The sequence below is a fragment of the Centrocercus urophasianus genome, unplaced genomic scaffold, assembly GCF_019232065.1.
Source record: "Centrocercus urophasianus isolate 14NV4802_14NV808 unplaced genomic scaffold, USGS_Curo_1.0 seq_12, whole genome shotgun sequence".
Classification (NCBI taxonomy): domain Eukaryota; kingdom Metazoa; phylum Chordata; class Aves; order Galliformes; family Phasianidae; genus Centrocercus; species Centrocercus urophasianus.
In genome coordinates this window covers 16126437-16144962 of record NW_024884364.1, presented here as the reverse complement: position 1 = coordinate 16144962, position 18526 = coordinate 16126437, and the positions used below count along the sequence as shown (strand labels likewise).

General features: G+C 42.4%; 1 protein-coding gene across 1 annotated transcript in view; it reads right to left on the bottom strand.

The window, feature by feature from the left end:
- The window catches only part of PTGFRN (prostaglandin F2 receptor inhibitor), a 65898-nt gene that overhangs the window by 18687 nt on the left and 28685 nt on the right, over window positions 1-18526 (bottom strand). Inside the window, 4 exon segments of the mRNA XM_042810291.1 lie at window positions 3019-3438; window positions 9781-10206; window positions 14190-14573; window positions 17836-18255. Of these exon segments, the coding sequence (XP_042666225.1) occupies window positions 3019-3438; window positions 9781-10206; window positions 14190-14573; window positions 17836-18255 (1650 nt within the window).

Here is an 18526-nt window from a genome sequence, read left to right as displayed (position 1 = left end):
CCCCCCCCGAACATGGTGCAAACTGAAAATGTTGGATAAGATCAAGCCCTCAAAGTAGAGGAAAGGCAGGAATACCTTTTAATTTTGATATTATACTGCATTATGATGACTTCTCAACAGTCATGCTTACCATTCTGCTACACTTTGGGATCTTTAAAGTCAGGAGAACTGTTAACAAGACAATCACTATAAGGGACAAACACTTTCGTAAACCGCTCATCACAAATCCCCACTGAACTCAGGATCCAACAGAAATGTGCTTCTCACCTGTTATTTACTCAAAGCTGCATGGCTTTCTCTGCTTTCTCTGACCCTTTTCCTATTAACATCTTCCCTCCAGTTTTGGAGAACTTCCTTTATCCCCAGAATACCCTAGCAACTTCAGCAGTTCTGTCTTACACCATTCCCATTAGAAAAAAATCTGGCACCAAGTTCTTCATTTGGAGAACAAATCTGACAGTTGCCTGTACCATGAGATGCAAGGCAAGGGTATGATATCTGAGCTGTACTATAATAGCTGCTCCACAGCTGTGCCATTTACCTCTGGCTCCCTTGACCTAGTCACAGTTTGGTCACAGCTTACACCAAAAAGAGTACACCTTAGCAAACAGTGATGTAAGATAACACACACAAATTCTGTCTTGCACATCTAGTTACAATTATTTATTTTTAATTTCTACTGGCCTGTTTGAGCCCAGATCAGAGTAACAGGACACAACAGATGAGCAAGGCTAAGGGAAAGAAAGCACAGCTGCCTTTACACATGTAACGTTACTTTGGAGACAAGCAGAAAATGTGGGGAAAGAAGGGTATGTGATTAGAGAAGCAAGTCTGCCAGCATCCATTCTAACTGTGCTCACCACGTGTCACCATCACGCCCGCTGATGAATGTCCAGCATGGAGATCTGAGTAACTACTCAAGGACACAAAGTTCATCCATCAATTGTAGAAAGAAAGGTATTTCAAGCCAGATTTTGCCGCACGCCAAGATTATTTTGGGAAATGGCTCTCCAGTAAATTGTGCCTGGGTTCTCATTTCTGTCTTCACTCTCTTGTAAAGAAGAACGGCTGACTGGATTTCAGGACCAGCCCTCCCCCCTGCTCAGCTCTGCCACTGGAATTCACACATTCCCAGGGCAGCACTGAAGGCTGCTTCCCTTTCTTCATTCACTCCATGTACTGGAAATCCTATCTGGGCAAAGAGGGAGGGAGTAGAAACTGACAGCGAAAAGAAATCAAGACTGCAGCACGCTTACTTCCCTCCCTTGCATAGCTTACAGGCTTCCCTCTGAACCATGGATATTAATAGCATCTTGCCAAACTTTCTGGATGAGATTTCAAAGTGACATAATGCAAATAACGTTGAAAGAGTCACTAACCACAACCTTTGTGGAGGAAAGCCTCCATGTAAGACCTTGGAGGGGAGGGGTTTGGAACAGATTTAATTCTTGCTGGTTTTTCCTGCATCAAGTCTTTGCAAGCCTCACTCTCCTGTCTTACTCAAGTTTCAAGAATAGTAAGGCTGAAGCTACAGTCCATTAAACCTTCTCAAAACGATAAGAAATCTACAGCAATATTCAGCCATGACAATGTCACTCCAAGAGACATTCGGAACACAGGCATATGGGTTATTTAATGTTATTTACTGTAACATTAAACAAGGGATGATCTGGAACTGAAATAGGCACTGAGCTGAGTCTCTGACTTCTCTCCAACCAGCTCAGGCTAGGCTGTAACATTCTTAGGGTTTCTATCAGGACGATGCACTTCAAAATGTTTCATAAAGTGAAGTCTTTGTTGCACAGCTGCCCCTATGCCAAGCTACTGCACTCCTTCCTGTGCATCTGCTATGAAAATAATTTTTATAAAATTATTTTTTATAATTTTTTTATAAATTTTGTTTTTATAAATCACCCAGTGGAGAACAGTTACCTTAGTTATCAAGGCAACCAGAAGTCAAGCTGCTCTAGCCTAGCCACGGCCACATCTTCAGAAAACAGGCCCATTATTGTATGCAGAATAACTCAGATGAAGAATGAAGAAAGTAAGGAGAGACTTTCACCCCAGTTGTGCTTATGAATTGGAACAAGGGAACACAGGTTCAAGATAAAGCAGCTGGCCAGAGAGCTCCAAAAAAAGGACGTACCCTTCGGCTACAGTGAGAGCTCTTCAAAAGCACTCAAGAAGTGCAAGATTGGTTTAGAAATCATGAAGTCTCTCCCTCACAGAGTGCCACACCACTTAAAAAAGCCCAAACAATTCCACAGCAGTTCCCAACTCCAAAGCACGATAGAAGTCAGCGTTAACGTGCATCTCTGATGATCCAAACCAATTCTGCCCCACTCCCTCTTGGCCCAAAAATATACCACCAGGACAGGCACACTTCTCCAGGAAAATCTCACCAGGCAGAGTATATTACAGGTGAAAATGGGCAAGGATGTGGGGAACAGGATGCACACATAGATACTGAAATTTATTCCAACTTGTGGAGCTTTGCACAAGAGGCCTTTATAGTCTTCCATACAGTCTTTACTTGCTGAGCTTGCTGGAACACCGCCATTGCCTTAACCTGAGCATTTTCTGCAATTACATCAACAAGAAGGTGTGTAATACTATGTTAATCAAGTTTGTTTTGGAACAAAACCAGTTTATATTAATGCTCTTCCAAAAAGATTGTTACATAATTGCAATCCAGTAATGAAGTTGGAAAATATGGCAGCAATTATTCTATGCTGGAGCTTTGAGTCTGCAAGATCATAAAACCTGCATAGTAAAGGAAAATCCGTAGATTATGACTGTAACTAATTTATCAGATGTCTTTCTGTAAACAGCCTATAGCTCCGAAGACAAAAGTACCACCAAAGAAGACAAACAAAGCTCTCAGCCATCACACTATCTGGAGAGCCTTTGGATTTCCAGAACAGTTTATTTCCCAGAGACAGGAAAGCCACTGGAAGAGCGTCACAGGACTCTCTCCCTTTTTGGATAAAACCCATGCTCATCAAATACAATACCAACCTGATGTCTGGAAGTCTATCTGGATAGGGTTGGACAAGCCATTCACTGCTTCACGCCACATGCCACCACCACCCGGAGACCAGGCAGTCACCACACAGCGATACAGCCCAGCATCTGAAATCTGGGTCTGATACATCCTGTAGCGGAATTCATTCTCCTGGACCTTCTCCAGAACCACACCATCCACACGAGTCTGGTCCGTCCAGTCTTCCAGCCGCACCACCGAGTCCTGGTTTAAGGAAATTATGCGAGTGGTTCCATTGGGATTTGACTGATCTGTCAGCGGTTTCTCTGCTGTAATGAGGACTGAATAGCGTGGCGTCTTGATGTTTTTTGAAGACACTTTGCACGTCATCTCAAAGGTGTGGCCTGCCACAAAGAATGGCTTCAGTTTCACCGCCTCCACCGTCAGCATGTAATCTGAAGAGGGAAGGAAATAAGCAGCAAGGGAAGGGTTAATAAATTGTGCAGTTATTTCTGTAGCACTTTTTAAACTGCAAGGTCACTAATAAACTGCTTCTCTTTTTCTTTTTTTTGAGAAAGAAATTCACCTAAATTTATCTAAACACACGAACATCCCAGAATGCTACGCAACAGCAAACACACTAGTAACACAACAGCTTGGGTCAAAATGCAAGGATTCAAACAAACACCAAACACTGAACAAAGCAATATGCAGGACAAAGCATGACAGAACCTCCAGGATACTTTAATTCAGGACTAGAGACTAGTCAGATAAGCCCCAGTTTTGCACTGGATCTGGAAAAGCCCCATCAGCTACAAGTTACAGGGCACTGATGAAGCACACATGACAAGTGACAAAAGCTGCTACTGACTGAATCTGCAGCACTTAGTAAAGCTTTGTTATTTCTCTTGAAAAATTTACCTTAAGAGCAACCCCGAAACATTCAGCTGAACTTGCAAAATCGTGACAAAACTGCCGAACTTTTGTCTTGACAAAAATGACAAGAAAGTTGGTGGTAACTCGAGAAACCACCAACCCCAGCACACTCATACACACAGCTCTGTGTTGGAAGCAGTCAGTATACCTCTGCTTCCACATGTCCCTTTCGCTTGATTCTCATGAATTCATCTAACTATAAGCCTATAAGAAGCCTTGACATATCCCCAGCAGTTTGGCATCAAGAATGCCAGCAACACTTACTACTTCATTTCCTTCCCTTTCCTCAGCCTTCTCCAAGTCTGTGGGCTCCTCAATTCCAAGAATCCCTTAATTACAGGATTTGGGAAAATTGTACATCTAGGAGCATAGCCTCAAGGCAGAAAAAGTACAAGCTCTGAGAAAAAGTACAAGCAACTGAGAAAACAAGGAGTGCCCAAAATCACAGCTAGATAAAAGGAAAGGGAGTTGCTACTTTCCTGGCATTGTGATGAAGAGACATCCTGCACACTCAAGCACTTCCTTAGGAAAGAAAGGCTGGGGCAGAGCACACAGCTTATGACAACTTCCCATTGTAGCAGTATTGCAAGAATTGTGCCTGTCCAGCTTTCTGGACAGCTTTTGCTGGACAGCTTTTGCTACAGCGTATTCTAACTGCACATCCTAAAAAAAATGGTTGCAGGCACATTAAACAAAAGACTACAGAGGTCACCTTTACACAAGGTGTGACTTCTTAGGATAATGGAAATAAATGACAGTGAGATCGTAACACTTTCCCCAAAGTGAACTAAATGAAATGATATTTATGCCCTCCGCATAACAGCAACAAGATACTTGTCAAAATTGCATTTTTCAGTGTTTTGCCTTCAAGCAGCAATTTTCACAACGAGTTAACTCACAGCCCACAAGATGAGAAACCCGCTATGACAACTTTAAATCAGTACCATATAAAACAGATCGCAGTGCAAAGCTATATAAAGCAGCAGCAGGAGCAAAGAAGGCTGAGCTGCATCTAGTGGTCTGGCTGAGCACTGAATTACTCAGTGCTGCACACCAAACTTCCTTTGCACTTCCACCTGCTAAGCAGGTGGGAATTGTAAGAGTTGCACATTTAAGCATTGAGGGTGCAATTACAATTGAAGTTGCATGTATAGGCATTCTCTGTTCCCCAATGAGAAATCATCATGCATCTGATTCTAGACTTCACATCTTCAGTTTTTCTTTCTGTTTCCACAAGATTCTGGTAGCACTCTGTTTATAAAGGCAGTAGCATTTAGGAGCACAACACAGACCAATGTGCTTCATATTTTTGGAATACAGTAGATAATCATATTTTTGCCCCTAAAGCAAAAGCCCAAAAAGGTAACTGTATTTCACTGCCACATATGGCTGCTTTCTAGACTTTGTAAGAAGGCTCTGGGCAAAAATTCTCCTGATAAAAACATTCATTCTGCTGCTGATCTTGATGTCAGAGCTGAGTCCTGGATACACACATGCTTGGTCTCATATACCTGTAAGTTAAAACAAATGCCTCCATGTGATGAGAGCGATACAGATGTAGCTGAGAAGAGATAGCCCTCCTGTTCGGGTTCCAAATGCTGTATTTCAGCTACTCACAGAGCCAAGGCTCAGGAAGCAGTGCACAGGGGAACATGCCTTGTCCCCATCAAGGATGGGCTGGACTTTGTTCCCAGGTATTCTTTTTTGGCTTCCCACTTCAGAGCAACAGAAAACACTGCTTTTACTAATTGTCTTTATTACAGAAGACAGAAGAGGTGGCAGCATGAAGCAGCAGCAGAAATGCCATCTGTAGTATCAGTGGAAGAAAACACTGAGGAGTGGCAATGCAGCTGGAGAACAGCGGTTGAATTCAAAGAGGTTAGGAATTAAGAAGCGAACAAAGAACTGGCAGAGATCCTTCTGGAAGGCCTTGCAACAGATTTTCCCTTATAAAAACCCATTCATCCTTCGGCTGGATGAATACTACAGCAGGTAGAGGCAGATTCTCTTATCTAAACACATACAAGCCCTGAACAACAACAGAGGAAAAGACAAAAAAAAAAAACCAAAAAAAACAGCATCCACGGGTGCTAAAGTGCTTCTTTTTTCAAGGAAACAAAAGAGAGGCCAGAGAAACTATTGTCTTCCAAGAACTACAGCTTGAGATAGCTTCTCCAATCTTCTGAGAACTGCCAAGAAAGTAATTGTCCATGCCTTGACCACTACCATGCATACTTGCCCCTTAGCACACACTGCATCCTGGGCAGGGTCCCAACTCAGTCTTGAAGAGCGAAAGCATGACAGAGCACGTCCCTGCCCATCACACACAGGAGGCTGCATTCTGCAGAGTTTGTGTCAGAAAGCATCAGGAGAAGAGATCCTAAGTAAACCCATCTTCAAAGCTTATAACCAGTTTGGGAGCTAATCCAAGACAGAGGGCTAGCAGCAGAAATCCTAGCCAAAAGATTCAGATCAAATTTGAGTAATAAACTGCATTTTGGAGCATGGCAGCACACGCTTCGCTTCCATCACCAGCCGCTCGACGCAGATAATCCACACTAATTCTCTTGTTGAGCTCTGCAACAAAGTGTATGCTCGGCTTCGAGCGTGCTGCCTGGGTAATGACAGAAAACAGTTCTAACCTAATTGAAGCAAGCCAAACTGCTAGTGAAGCCTTGCAGCTAAAGGGCAAGGAGACCACAGGAAACAACAATCACCTTCCCTGTCTTCCGCTGACTCCAGTCTGAAAAGAAGCACAACACAACTGGCAGTAATCTCAGAGACTAATGTCTTGTCAGCAGCATCAAGTAACACCATTTCAATATTCGTAAAGGCTTTTTCATCCCCCAGCACACTAACTAGATGGAAAGTACAGGGAACGCAACAGACATTAAGGTAATGACAGTTTTGCCTTTGTAGGAAGAGGCGGCTGCACAACACCCCGAGGTACAATTGTGGCTCCAATAGCTCAGATACCAAGAGCTCTGAAAATACAGCCTGCATACTGCAGCCTCCACCACGGCCTGATAAACTGATACGCCAGGCAACTGCTCTCCTCACTGCTGCACACACACAGCTGTGCCACTTCTTCGCCTAACAGCCGAGCAGATCAGAGAGCAGCCAGGAGGTGTCCAGCCACTTCTGACTGGTGCTTGTACCCCTAGCTTAGTGCTCTTGTTCCTTCTTAGATCCAAACAGGCACCTAACATAGCAATGTGGTGCCACGGGTATGGAAATTGCTTTGCTAAAAAGAAACTGCACATCTGTACTGTGCAGTGCCTACTGTACACAAGCAATTGCAAAAAGTGAGTGCAGGAGATATCACCTGCTCTCTATTCAAAGGAATTTCTGAAAGAGGAAGATGCTCTTGCTCTGCACTAAACTTAATGGAGAGTGCCAAGCAAACATTTAGGACAAGTAACATTGTGCTGAATACAATTACTTTGTAAATTAAAGACAGAAGTATTAAGGAAACCCCAAATAATAGTATCTTTGGGATATGGAGTTTCAATTAAAAGATAATGTTCCTTGCAAAGGCTTTCACACAGATCCAGAGCTGACAACACTGCTTTAAGAAAATTCTGCATTCCCTTGCAAACAGCAACTTCATTTTTCACGATAGCAGTATTTGCACTCAAACTGATAAAGAATTTTTTTTTAATTACCAAACTTCCATGTTCAAAATAATCTATAAAACCAAACAAGTTTCCCTCTCTTCCTCTACAAGTACAGATTCCAATAAATATATAAGCTAAAAACAATACTATAATTTATGTTTTCCTTTTTTTTTTTTTTTTTGTGAGATAAAGATGCTTTCTTCCTTCTTACCTTTGGTGAGGGACAGAGAGTAAAAGAAAAAGGCAAAGAAACAGAAATGAGACAGAGCGTGTCAAAAACAGTGGTGATGTGTGATAGTGGTTGGCTGCATTTGCAAAGCTGAATAAGCAGAAAGACACATGAGCATTATTGGTCCCAGCAGAATAGAATAGAAAAAGAGGATAAAAAGCCTCAAGTGCAAACAGGCAAGCATACAATTTATTATAAAATGAGGAAAAGGGACTTTGACATCTTCATTTGACATTTACATCTCAAGAAAGGGCCTCCTTATCCTGAACACCCCTCATTACTGACCGTCTCACAGCTGCAACAAAAATTATTTTGTCTTTCTCAAAAACTCAAGAATGTCTTTTCCAAATTGGGATCATTCTAAAGTCTCCTCCCTCTGTTTTCCCTTTCCCCAGCACTGCTCTGAAGTTAATACAGACAATGCAAATAATGAAATAGTTGGAAGAAAAGCTTCTACATAGGCACTAGCTATCCAAGGAAGAGGCAAATTTTGGTTCTCTCCTTAGGCAAACACATGGGAGCCTGTCTGCTTGCTTTTATAAGCACTGGGAGCAGTTAGGGACTCAAATCACCAGAGATACTTATCAAAACAACACAGAGCAGAGGCAGCAGCAGATTAACTCCTTCATAGCTTCATAGTTACTGGCTACAGCACAAGGCTAACAAGTCGTGCCTGGAGCTCACAGATCTGGCTAATGCAGGGAATGCAAAAAAAAGGCATCTGCAGTCAGATTGCTGAAAAGCGGGGGTATGGAAGGGAATCAGGAAAAGCAAATCTACATATTTCCCCTTCTACATACATACAACATGTTTTCTCAGGAGGAAAAGGGAGTCTGTGTAGGATTTTGCTTTCACATCATAAATCCCCTAACTCCAAGTTTTGCTAACAAATGTACTTTTCAGCTTGGGGACTATAACATTTGCATTTGTGATGCAAAATTAGCAGAGATTTTGGAACAAAACCAGGAACAAGGGAACGTTCACACCTGTCATGGTTTGTTTTCCCACAGGAATGTCAACACAGGCTGAGACTTTTCAACTCCAGCTGGTTTCTCTAGCTGCTCTGAAGGCAACCATCCATTACGCATGCATGCACATGCACACACACAGACACACAGTGTTATGGCATATTTGAACTAATTGTGAGCAGTACTCAGCATCTATGAGATATCTCACTCCTGCTAGAGAATTCTATCGGGGCAAATTCAGCTTAGCTAAGCACCGAGATTTTGCCAAAGATGCTACATCCTAAACTATCCTACTTCTTCCTTCCCCATCTAACAGACTCCTCTCGTATGACTTCATTCTTAAGCCAAAAGGCTGAATGCACTCACTTTAAACTAGCATTCAGTGGTTCAGGTACCTTCGCTTAGCTCTTAAGAAATGCTCCCAAAGACGGTTTAAACACTGATCTGAGGTAGTTCATTCCTGCTTAAAAAGGGGCAAGATCCAAACAAAGCACTTCTTTTTTTAATTACTATTTCATTTTTATGCTTTTGTACTACTACAACCAAACTTCTCCAAAAGTGCTGACTGAACATGTGCTCGTAAATATAAGGTGGAAGAGATGGAAAACAAACTCCCATAATCAAATCGGCAACCAAAGAAGACAAGGTGAGTGACATTCCCCTTTTTAACACACATCACTCTGTTGCTACCAGTGAGATGCATCCTAGTGAGACCGAAACACTGAATCATGAAAGTGAGCAGTGACCCCAGCATCACTGCCAGATACTGCCTGCCACAATGGCAGCCTACTTCCTGCAAGTCTCTGTGCAGTTTGATATATCTGTTTTGTGCTTCCTCTTCAAACTGTTGCATGAAACTGGTTCGTACTGCTAAGTATTTACTGCCAAAAACAGAAGCCTTTACACAAGCCAATAGGATTTTTTTTTCTTCACAACAAAGAGCTATATTCCAAAGCCCATTAGCAGGCCTTCTGATTGATGGACTTACTCAAGAGAAAAATATCTTAGCTGCCCAGGTCTTCCAGTGAATAGGTGCAAGGTTCCTACCTTGTGTAGCCCAAAAAATGGGGACAGAAGCAGAAGTCACATCTTTGCTCTTTATCCAGCTGTTGTTACGGTGCCGACTCCACGCAGAGACGACACAGAAATAATCCCCCCTGTCATTTTCTGAAGTCCACTGGATCCGTAAACTGAAGGTGTCAAAAGCCTTTTTGGAGAAGATTATTTCCCCATTTTGAGTCCTCTCTCTGCTCCTGTCCCCAAGCAGCAGAGTCCAGTCTGCATCCATAGTGGCCAGGAGCTCCTCTGCCACCACATCGTCACTGAGCAAGTGCCGCCTGTAGTACCAGGAAACTGAGAAGCGGATGTCTGCCTCGGTGTCCTGTACATTTGTGATCCTGCACTCCAGCTCTGTGGGGTCATCGGAAAACTTGGGTGTTTTGGAAGCATTCAGAAACACCTCATAATCTGGCTCTGCAGAGGAAAAAAACAACAGAAGTGAGAACCGCAAGCAGAAAGGAGAAAGCAGCAGAGCTTAATACTGAGTAAGGTACTGCTAACAGTCTGAGACAGCACCTGACATAAAGAGCAAGTGCCAAAACTTGTACTTTTCTTACAAGTCCTGGGAATTGTGAATGCGGACTTCAGCTCTCAGACACATTCTGGTCTGAAGTAAGCCTCTCTGGGCCTACATTTCCAAACAGGATCTCTTGCCTCGTATGTTTAGTCAGGCCATTTCAGAAAAATCAGGACAAAGTGATCTTATTGAGTTAAATCATACCCCATTCTTCAGGACCTGAGAAGCCACAGTCTGGATTCAGTTTCAGACCTACAGTCATCTCTGTCTAAAGACCTGCACTGCAAAGCCGCAAGGCTGGAAACTCTTAAGCTTGAAAAGGTGCATCTGAAATGCATGGGTTAAAAAAAAAAAAAAAAAAAAAAACCCACCAAAAAGAGGGGCTGTTGTATTTAAATCCAAAATTGTTGGCTGTCCAGGAGGAGACAAGGCAGCCCCACAACCATTTTCTCTCAATGCAGATAGTGAAGAAAAAAGATTATGGCAAAGACCTCTCTCCACAAAAGAAATGCATGTTTATTTATTTACTAGTATTAGAATATTTGTCTCTCTTGCTGTCTACTATTATTCAGAAAGAAGACCAGCCTTCCAACTGCCCAGCCAATACTGATCACATAGATTTGACAATGTAAGTGCATTCAGTGCTCCGTATTTATTTCTTGCTTTATGCTGTACTTGGCATTTTGCCCTCCCAGAAACAATTAACCGAAGCTATAATTGGGACAGAGAAGGCAATCCAAGGCTGAAACTCAGACTTAGCTCACCAGCAAGCCAGGATAATAAAATATCTTAATAGAGCTGCTGCACTAATGTGTGTGCACACGCACTTCTGGACTTCAGTTGCAAACAACAGAAACAATTCTACTCAAGCAACTTGGAGCTGCTAAGCCCGTTTGAAGAAAGGACCTCCACCCATTAAGTGCTATGCACGCAGGCATGCAGTGTCCTTGCATCTAGCAAGAACAAGGGCATCCATACAGACTGGACACTGGAGCATATAAATCACTGACTTTCTGCAGCACTGAGTAACACAAAAGCTTGAAAGTACCATTTACCTAAGCCTGTAATACTTACAACTGGTAGCAGGACAATAAAGCTATATCAGCATACACTCTGCCATTCTGCGAAGCTCTTCTCACTATGCACATCTGATCATTAGCCTACTTAGTACTTATTGGGACACCTGCTGAAAGTTTTCGTACACTAGTTCTTTATTCACTATATAGAGAACCTCAGCACAGATTTGTGCAGATTCTCAGTATAAGTAATACAAAGGAAAAACTTACACAACCCCTCTGCTGCAACCAAGTCATAGATTATTAATGGTGGTCAAACTCCATTTCTGCTATAAGTAAATGCCTACAGATCCTACCGCTACATTGCCCTTCCTGTCTCACTCACAAAAGACTACACTTGTCCAAGGCCTCACTATACATTGCCCTCCCCCTCTCCCTCTTCTTCCTCACCAAAAAAGAACACAGTCAAGATCAATTAACACTTTCACAGCAACAAAGATGAAGAAAGCAGAAACTCTTCTCAAGTTAGGAATAAAGGAGGGAAAAAGCTGCAAGAAACTCAAGTTCTTTGATAATCACTTCAGGTAGCTTTATTTGTGGGGAGGAAAAGGACCGCTAAGCAGAGAGTTTGGGATTTGACACCACTCCAGATAGGCGCTTCACCCTGACAGACATTCAAGCAGAGGATTTAGAAAGAATAAAAGGCTGGCTGGATAAAACTCATTCCTCCGCTCTGTCAGCTGTCAAAGAGCAGCCTCACTGACAGTTCAATGACTTAATACCCCAGCAGCTCTTAACTTCCATAAAGACGAGGAGTTGGTGAATTCTGGATGCAGCTGAGAACCTCAAACACTGAAAAATTATTCTACTTCCCTCACCCTAGCAACCAAGCATCTGCTGAATAATAGATTTTGTTTTCTCCTGTCCCCAGATAACATCCAATTGGAACTGAAAGAGTAAGCAATAGTTCCACAGGCACCAGCAATACCATACAGTATGCAAATATGCAGAGTACCTGTACATGCATGAGCATGTGTATGTGTACATGTGAACACATGGGGGAAGGAGAGAGCACTCACAGCTTGTATGTATAACTTGAATGGCTGAATGAAAATGGGAAATGAAGATCGATATCACTTGTGCACTTCTAGCACACTTTACAAGTATGCAAGAAAGAGGCATGGCTATATTGCTCTGTACAATGCTAAAATGCAAAATGTAAAGTCATTGTTACCAGTGTTTAATCTTGTTTTATTTCTGAAAACCAGTCTTCAGAGTAGGCCCTTTCATACACTGACCCTGACCCAATCCTGTGTCTCCACCCAGGATGAGCTCACTTTTGTAACTTGATGGTACTATCAGCCCCTGATTACAAGAGGCTCCAAACAGGTATGTAAGCAAGAGCTTTGGCACAGATAATTGCATCCAGTGAAAGCTGCTAGGAATGTCAAGTACAACAGCTCTGCCAGTTTTCCTCCAGTTCACATCCAAATTTGTTCATGCTTCCAACACAAGCAATACTTCATGACTTGAAGCAGGTGGAAATGCCTTGCCCACAACACTTTGCAGCACCATCCTGAGTTGCACTGCTTCCAAAGTGAAGTTATTCTCTCTTCATGAGTAAACTAGGAGATAGGTCTAGATATTTCAGCCTACCTATTCTATCTCTACAAAGGTAGGCTTTTTAGTTTTCCCAGAGTTTGATTTTTGCTCCCAAGCTACTTTGCTTATAGGGATTATTTCCTGCTCTGGAGACACTCAAGAAGCACCTGGATGCTTTCCTGCATAACCTACTGTAGGGAAACTGAGTTAGCAGCATCCAACGATCTCCAGAGGTCACTTCCAACATCTACAATTCTGTTGAATTTGCATAAGAGATACGGTCAACATTTAACATTCAGCAAGGATAGTATAAAGTAAAAACTTTACTGTCTTCAGCATGTACATGTCCCACTGGATCTCCAAAACACATTATTCTCAGGACCGGGGTGTATGGAAAGATGTTGCCAGCCTGTTCTAGTAGGTCAGGTAGATCAGACAAGCCTGTTAAACCTCTGACCTCCGGTTTCTGTCCCCGGTTCAGTTTAAGTTCAAGAAGTTGTAAATGAAGAATAAATGCTAAAAACAGCCCCTCCTAGCCAGTCCCTTGCAAAAATAAATAAATAAATAAATAAAGGACGATGAGGAAAATCTGTTCTAATGACCACTATGCTAATCAACAATTCCAGAATTATGTTAGTTCTTAGTCAAGTCTGCCTCATTCACTCACAGTAATCAATAGGTAAAGTGGTCTACTAAAATGAACCTCTCTTGAAGAAAGAAAATAAAGCAGTATAAAATCCTCCCCCATCCTAAATCCATCAGTAAGATGTGGTCTGTCTCTAGCGATAAAACAAACAAAAAGCCAAACAACTTTGGAAGCTATTAGAGACCATTATGTAGTTTGCATTATAAGTAATTTTTATAGCATACAAGTCACAAAAATCATGGGAATCACCTGATACCACTCTGTTTGGAACTCTGAGAGAATGCCTGCTGCTGTGTCAGAGCCCCACTGACAGTGTGAGGGAGATGAAAGGGGACAACATGACACCAGGGGCAGCTTTAGCCCTTAAGAGCCCAGGCTCTTAAGTTCTGTTTCCCAGTTACAGCCTGTTCAGTGACATCAGAAAATGGGGTGCGGGGGTGAGACACGCATTTAGAGATTTTAAAATCCCATTGTATACAAATCCCAAACTCCACAGAATAGATCAGTACGTTTTCATATCTGAGAGATAGATATGCTACATACAGGTGATAAATGCAAACGTGATAAGAACTTGCCCAGAAGAGATCCAATGAAGTTTGAAAACAAAATCACTCACCTAATGCTGTCACCACCACACTGACCGGTGCAGATGTCCTCTCCACCACTTTGTGCCAGCTCCCGTTGTGCAGGGGCACCCAGACAGCTGCTTGGCAGAAGTAGTACCCAGAGTCTTCCACATCCACATCACGCACCAACAGGCGATAGGAGTTCCTATCTACATGGCTCAGACTGATAAGAGTTGAATCACTGACAACAGAATCATGGTCCATGCTCAACAAAACCTGAGCATCTGACAAGGTATCATCGGGTGACTCAGAGAAATACCACGTCACTTCAGCTTGGAAAATACCACTCCTGTCTGTTGTGATGTTGCAGGTAAGATCCAGGGAGTCTCTTTCAGTTACAGACAGATTGCTTGTTGAGATGAGCACATCTAGAGCTTGGAAAAGAAGAGACAAAAATTCAAGCAAAAAAATAAAACACTGTTTTGTATGTTCCAAACACAGAATATACACATCACCTTCAAATAGCAGGAAAACAAAAAGGTTTCTCTTTCTCACAGGGCGTTGAGGTGTTTCGGGACTACCTCTCAGAAGAGAAAATGTTCACTGAAATCACAAGAAACTATATTAGAACTCAACTTATATCTGCTGAAATGGTTTTGAGCTCACTGATGAGAACAGATACAGATGTGCAGCAGCTATGGCCACATGCTGAAGTTCTGACTGACCACTGGTGTGTTGCAGAAGCAAGAAAGGGAAGCGAACAGATGGCAGCAATAATGACTTATCCTGCTAACTCACAGCTTAATGCTGTGACCAACACACTCCCGAGACTTTAAAACAATGCCAACAGCTACTTAAAAACACATTTAACAAACTCTTCTCGTGGCTAGTGACTATTTTTAACGTACAGCACACATGGTCAACCTTCAAATGGGGCCCTCTGCATTCTGTAGTTTACTAAGCTGGATAGAACGTAAGTATCAAGACTAGGAATAGAAAACCTAGTGGTAAGACTAGTGGTAGTGGTAAGCTGCAGGCGCTCTTTGTAAACCCCAGTGCAAATCATTCACAAATTACCTGGCCCCCTGTATGGGAACTGTGGAGCCACCCTGAACCACTGATTGATCACCTGGGGAAAGGACCGGGTCAGCCCTGGGAGCACAGGTGAAGGCAATTCAGCTGTGTGATCGGAACAGGGTGGAGCCTGGCTGCACCTCTCTTAGATCTCATTTAAAGCCTGACTGCTGCTTTCTGGAGACCCCTCCTTGGTGGAGCTTTCCCCTGCAAACCTGGAATCTTCTGATGTGGGTAAGCAATCTTCTTCCCTTCCTTTATAGCATCTTTCCATTGTGCTGATCCTTTGTCATTACACCTCTGGTGAAACATCTTTGCCCATCATAATGATCTGTCCAACTGCTACACCCCCACCTTTTAACTTGCTAGTTAACTTGCATTCTACATTGTCCAAATTAGACTTGGATCTCAGAGCAGCACCACCTCCACAGTATATAATGCACTTCTCCTTCAAACATCTTAACTAAAGCCAGCAGACTGGGCTGCTACAGAAGTAGCTGTCCTCAGTAGTTACACGATTCCTACCTTACACAGACAGCTAACAGCAGATCAGGGATTTACATGTAAAACTACGTGGTAAGCACATAATACATACCCACCTGTAAAAGCTTTCTAGGATGATCATCAGGAAAGACAGAAAGCCAGAGCCAAACTGAATTTTGAATGGCCACAACTATGGCCATCAAAACCAAGCAGTGCTCACTGCTCACTACCTGATAGTGCAAAAAGCCAAGTCTCCTATCTGATTGAGTGTCTTATTGAGACTTCCCTCTGGAAGAACTGGAAACAGTAGGGAAGCCTAATTAATTTAATAGACTAATGTCAGAATATAAATTAAGATTTCTCTGCAAGGTTAAGAACAGCATTTCAGCACAGAGCACTTCTGTCTTCACGCATCAGTCACAAGCATTCAGAACCTGGTGGTATAACCATGGAGAGGGAATCTGAGAGAACTTATTAAAATGTGCTTTCTCAAGGCTCCTTTTTTGCTTACAGGAGGGCTGAAGTGAAGGGCTCACTTAGGGTTACATCCCTGTTATGCAAGGCACTATTAGAAAAAGACATACAAAGTCAGGTCCAAAGGTCGTGATTTAAGATGAATGTAGTAGGAAGGTAGGTAGAGTACCAGAGGCAAGAAACAGAGTTACAAAAGCTGTGATACTTACACAAGTAATTAGACACCAGCCTTTGCATTACATTAAAAAAAAAAAAAAAAAAAAGACTTTTTAAAATTATTTCTACAAATTAAACCCTAGAATTTATAGCAGTTAAGAGGGAATCCGGAAAGCCAGAAAGCTTTCATGCCCCTGACAAAGTTCCAGTGCTGTTCCAGTGCTAATTACTGAGCTGAAAATGAAGGCCAAAAAAATCCAAGCCAAACAGAAAAAAGAAAAACCCAAGTCTACAAACACTGAAAACCTCCCCCATTAGTTACTGCTAGCTGTGGCTTAAATAGGTAGCATTTAATCAGTTTCTGAAAACAGGATGACGATAGCCAGAACACTCTCCACAAGTGCAAGAAAATAGATGCTTACAGCTCTTAATTAGCAACCCTGGCTCAGCAGATACTACTCGCAAGCTCTTACTGTTTAACAGACACCTTGAAAAGAAGGGGCAGATTGGTCCTGTCCAATTTCACAAGCTAAGTACTGTCAGAATACTAAAACTACATCCAAATGAGCCAATCAAAATTCAGCAGTTCTGAGTTTTCCCTACACTGTCTGCAAGACTACAAAAATGAAAATATATCTTTATTGTATGAACACTTGAAAATACTGTCATAACCTCATTTCTGAGGGACTACTGCCGCTTGTTTTTCCACCTACTGAGTGACAAGATGCATCACCTCTCATTTTCCCCCTTTACCTAGCAGCAGTAATGCTAATGCAATTAAGTGCTTAGTACAGCTCCTCCTGAAACGTATATAGACAGAGATATCTGGATATCCTCAGCACAGCTCACATATTTTTGTTTCCTAAGTCAAGCATGCAATGATGTGATTAACAGGGCCATGACAACAAAGTGTAGCAATCAGCCCAGTGATCCAGTGTAAGGTGATAGAAATCACTGGATAATTTGTCCTTTGAAATTATCCTTGCCTTTCTCCTTCCTCCCAGACTTTTTATTTTCTTTTAATACATAACATTCACATCTGTCACTGAGTCACAATCCACTTTTACAGAGGAAGCATAGCTGTTTAGTGCTATCAGACAACCCAACATTAACAAGAGCATAGAGGGTAGGTTTGGGGTGTTGAGCAGTTGAATACAATGTTATTTAAAGAAACATATAGAACAGAATACAACATTATTTAAGAAACATAAAGAACAGAGGAAGTCTAAGATAAAAATCTTAGTCTAGGCATGTAAGAAATTCCAGTCAATTCTTCCACATCATCGTCCTCACTGCTCCCCCTCCCCCCAGAAAAGCTAGCAAAATCATGCCAAGAATTTGATATCAACTTAGATGTAAACAGGCCAGCTATACAAACAGCATCAAGCTCTCCCGAAGGGCGGGCTCATTCAGTTCAGCTTATCCAATTTCTACTCTTAAAGTATGACATTCTGGACACAGCACTGCTTCAGCTGGAAGCTATGATCCCAACCCATCAGTAGCACTCACCGGTCCGTTGGATTTCCACACTTGCTATCTCCACGCTCTTCTCTTGGATCTTCTGCCATAAGCTGTCTGCCCCTCTCACCCACTCGCTCACAAGACACCTGTAGACACCCCCATCCACTGACGAGGCCTGGGACACAGACAATCGATACGTGTCATTTGCTCCTGTGTCCAAGCGGATATCTCCATTACGGTAGCGCTCTTCGTAGCCAGGGCCGGGCTGGAATTTGCCTTCATGAGTTAAAGACAGGATGTCCCGCCAAGACAATCCACTTTTGATCTGCCAAGTCACATGTAGGTGAGTGTGCTCTGGTGAGGTGGTGATTGCTGAGCAGCGTAACTTGAAAGAGTCACCCTCAGACAGCTTGAGAGATGCTGAGGAACGTGCTTTTGAACCACTCACTGATAAGCCATCAGAAATCACTATTAAAAAAAAAAAAAAAAAAAAAACAAACACAAGCATCATAAAACAGAAGCGAGGAGAGAGCACTTATCCTGATCTACTCTGATACGAAGCACCAAAAATATGAGAGGACACCGTGTCTCCAACCATTTCTTCTTCCATACAAGTATTTTCCAGGAGCAAGGAAATTAAGCTGAAAATTCATTAGTGATCCACTTTAAACAAGCTAAGACAAGCACTCAACTTCATTGACCTTCCTTCTCACTACAGCTTCTCATTCAAGCAGTATCA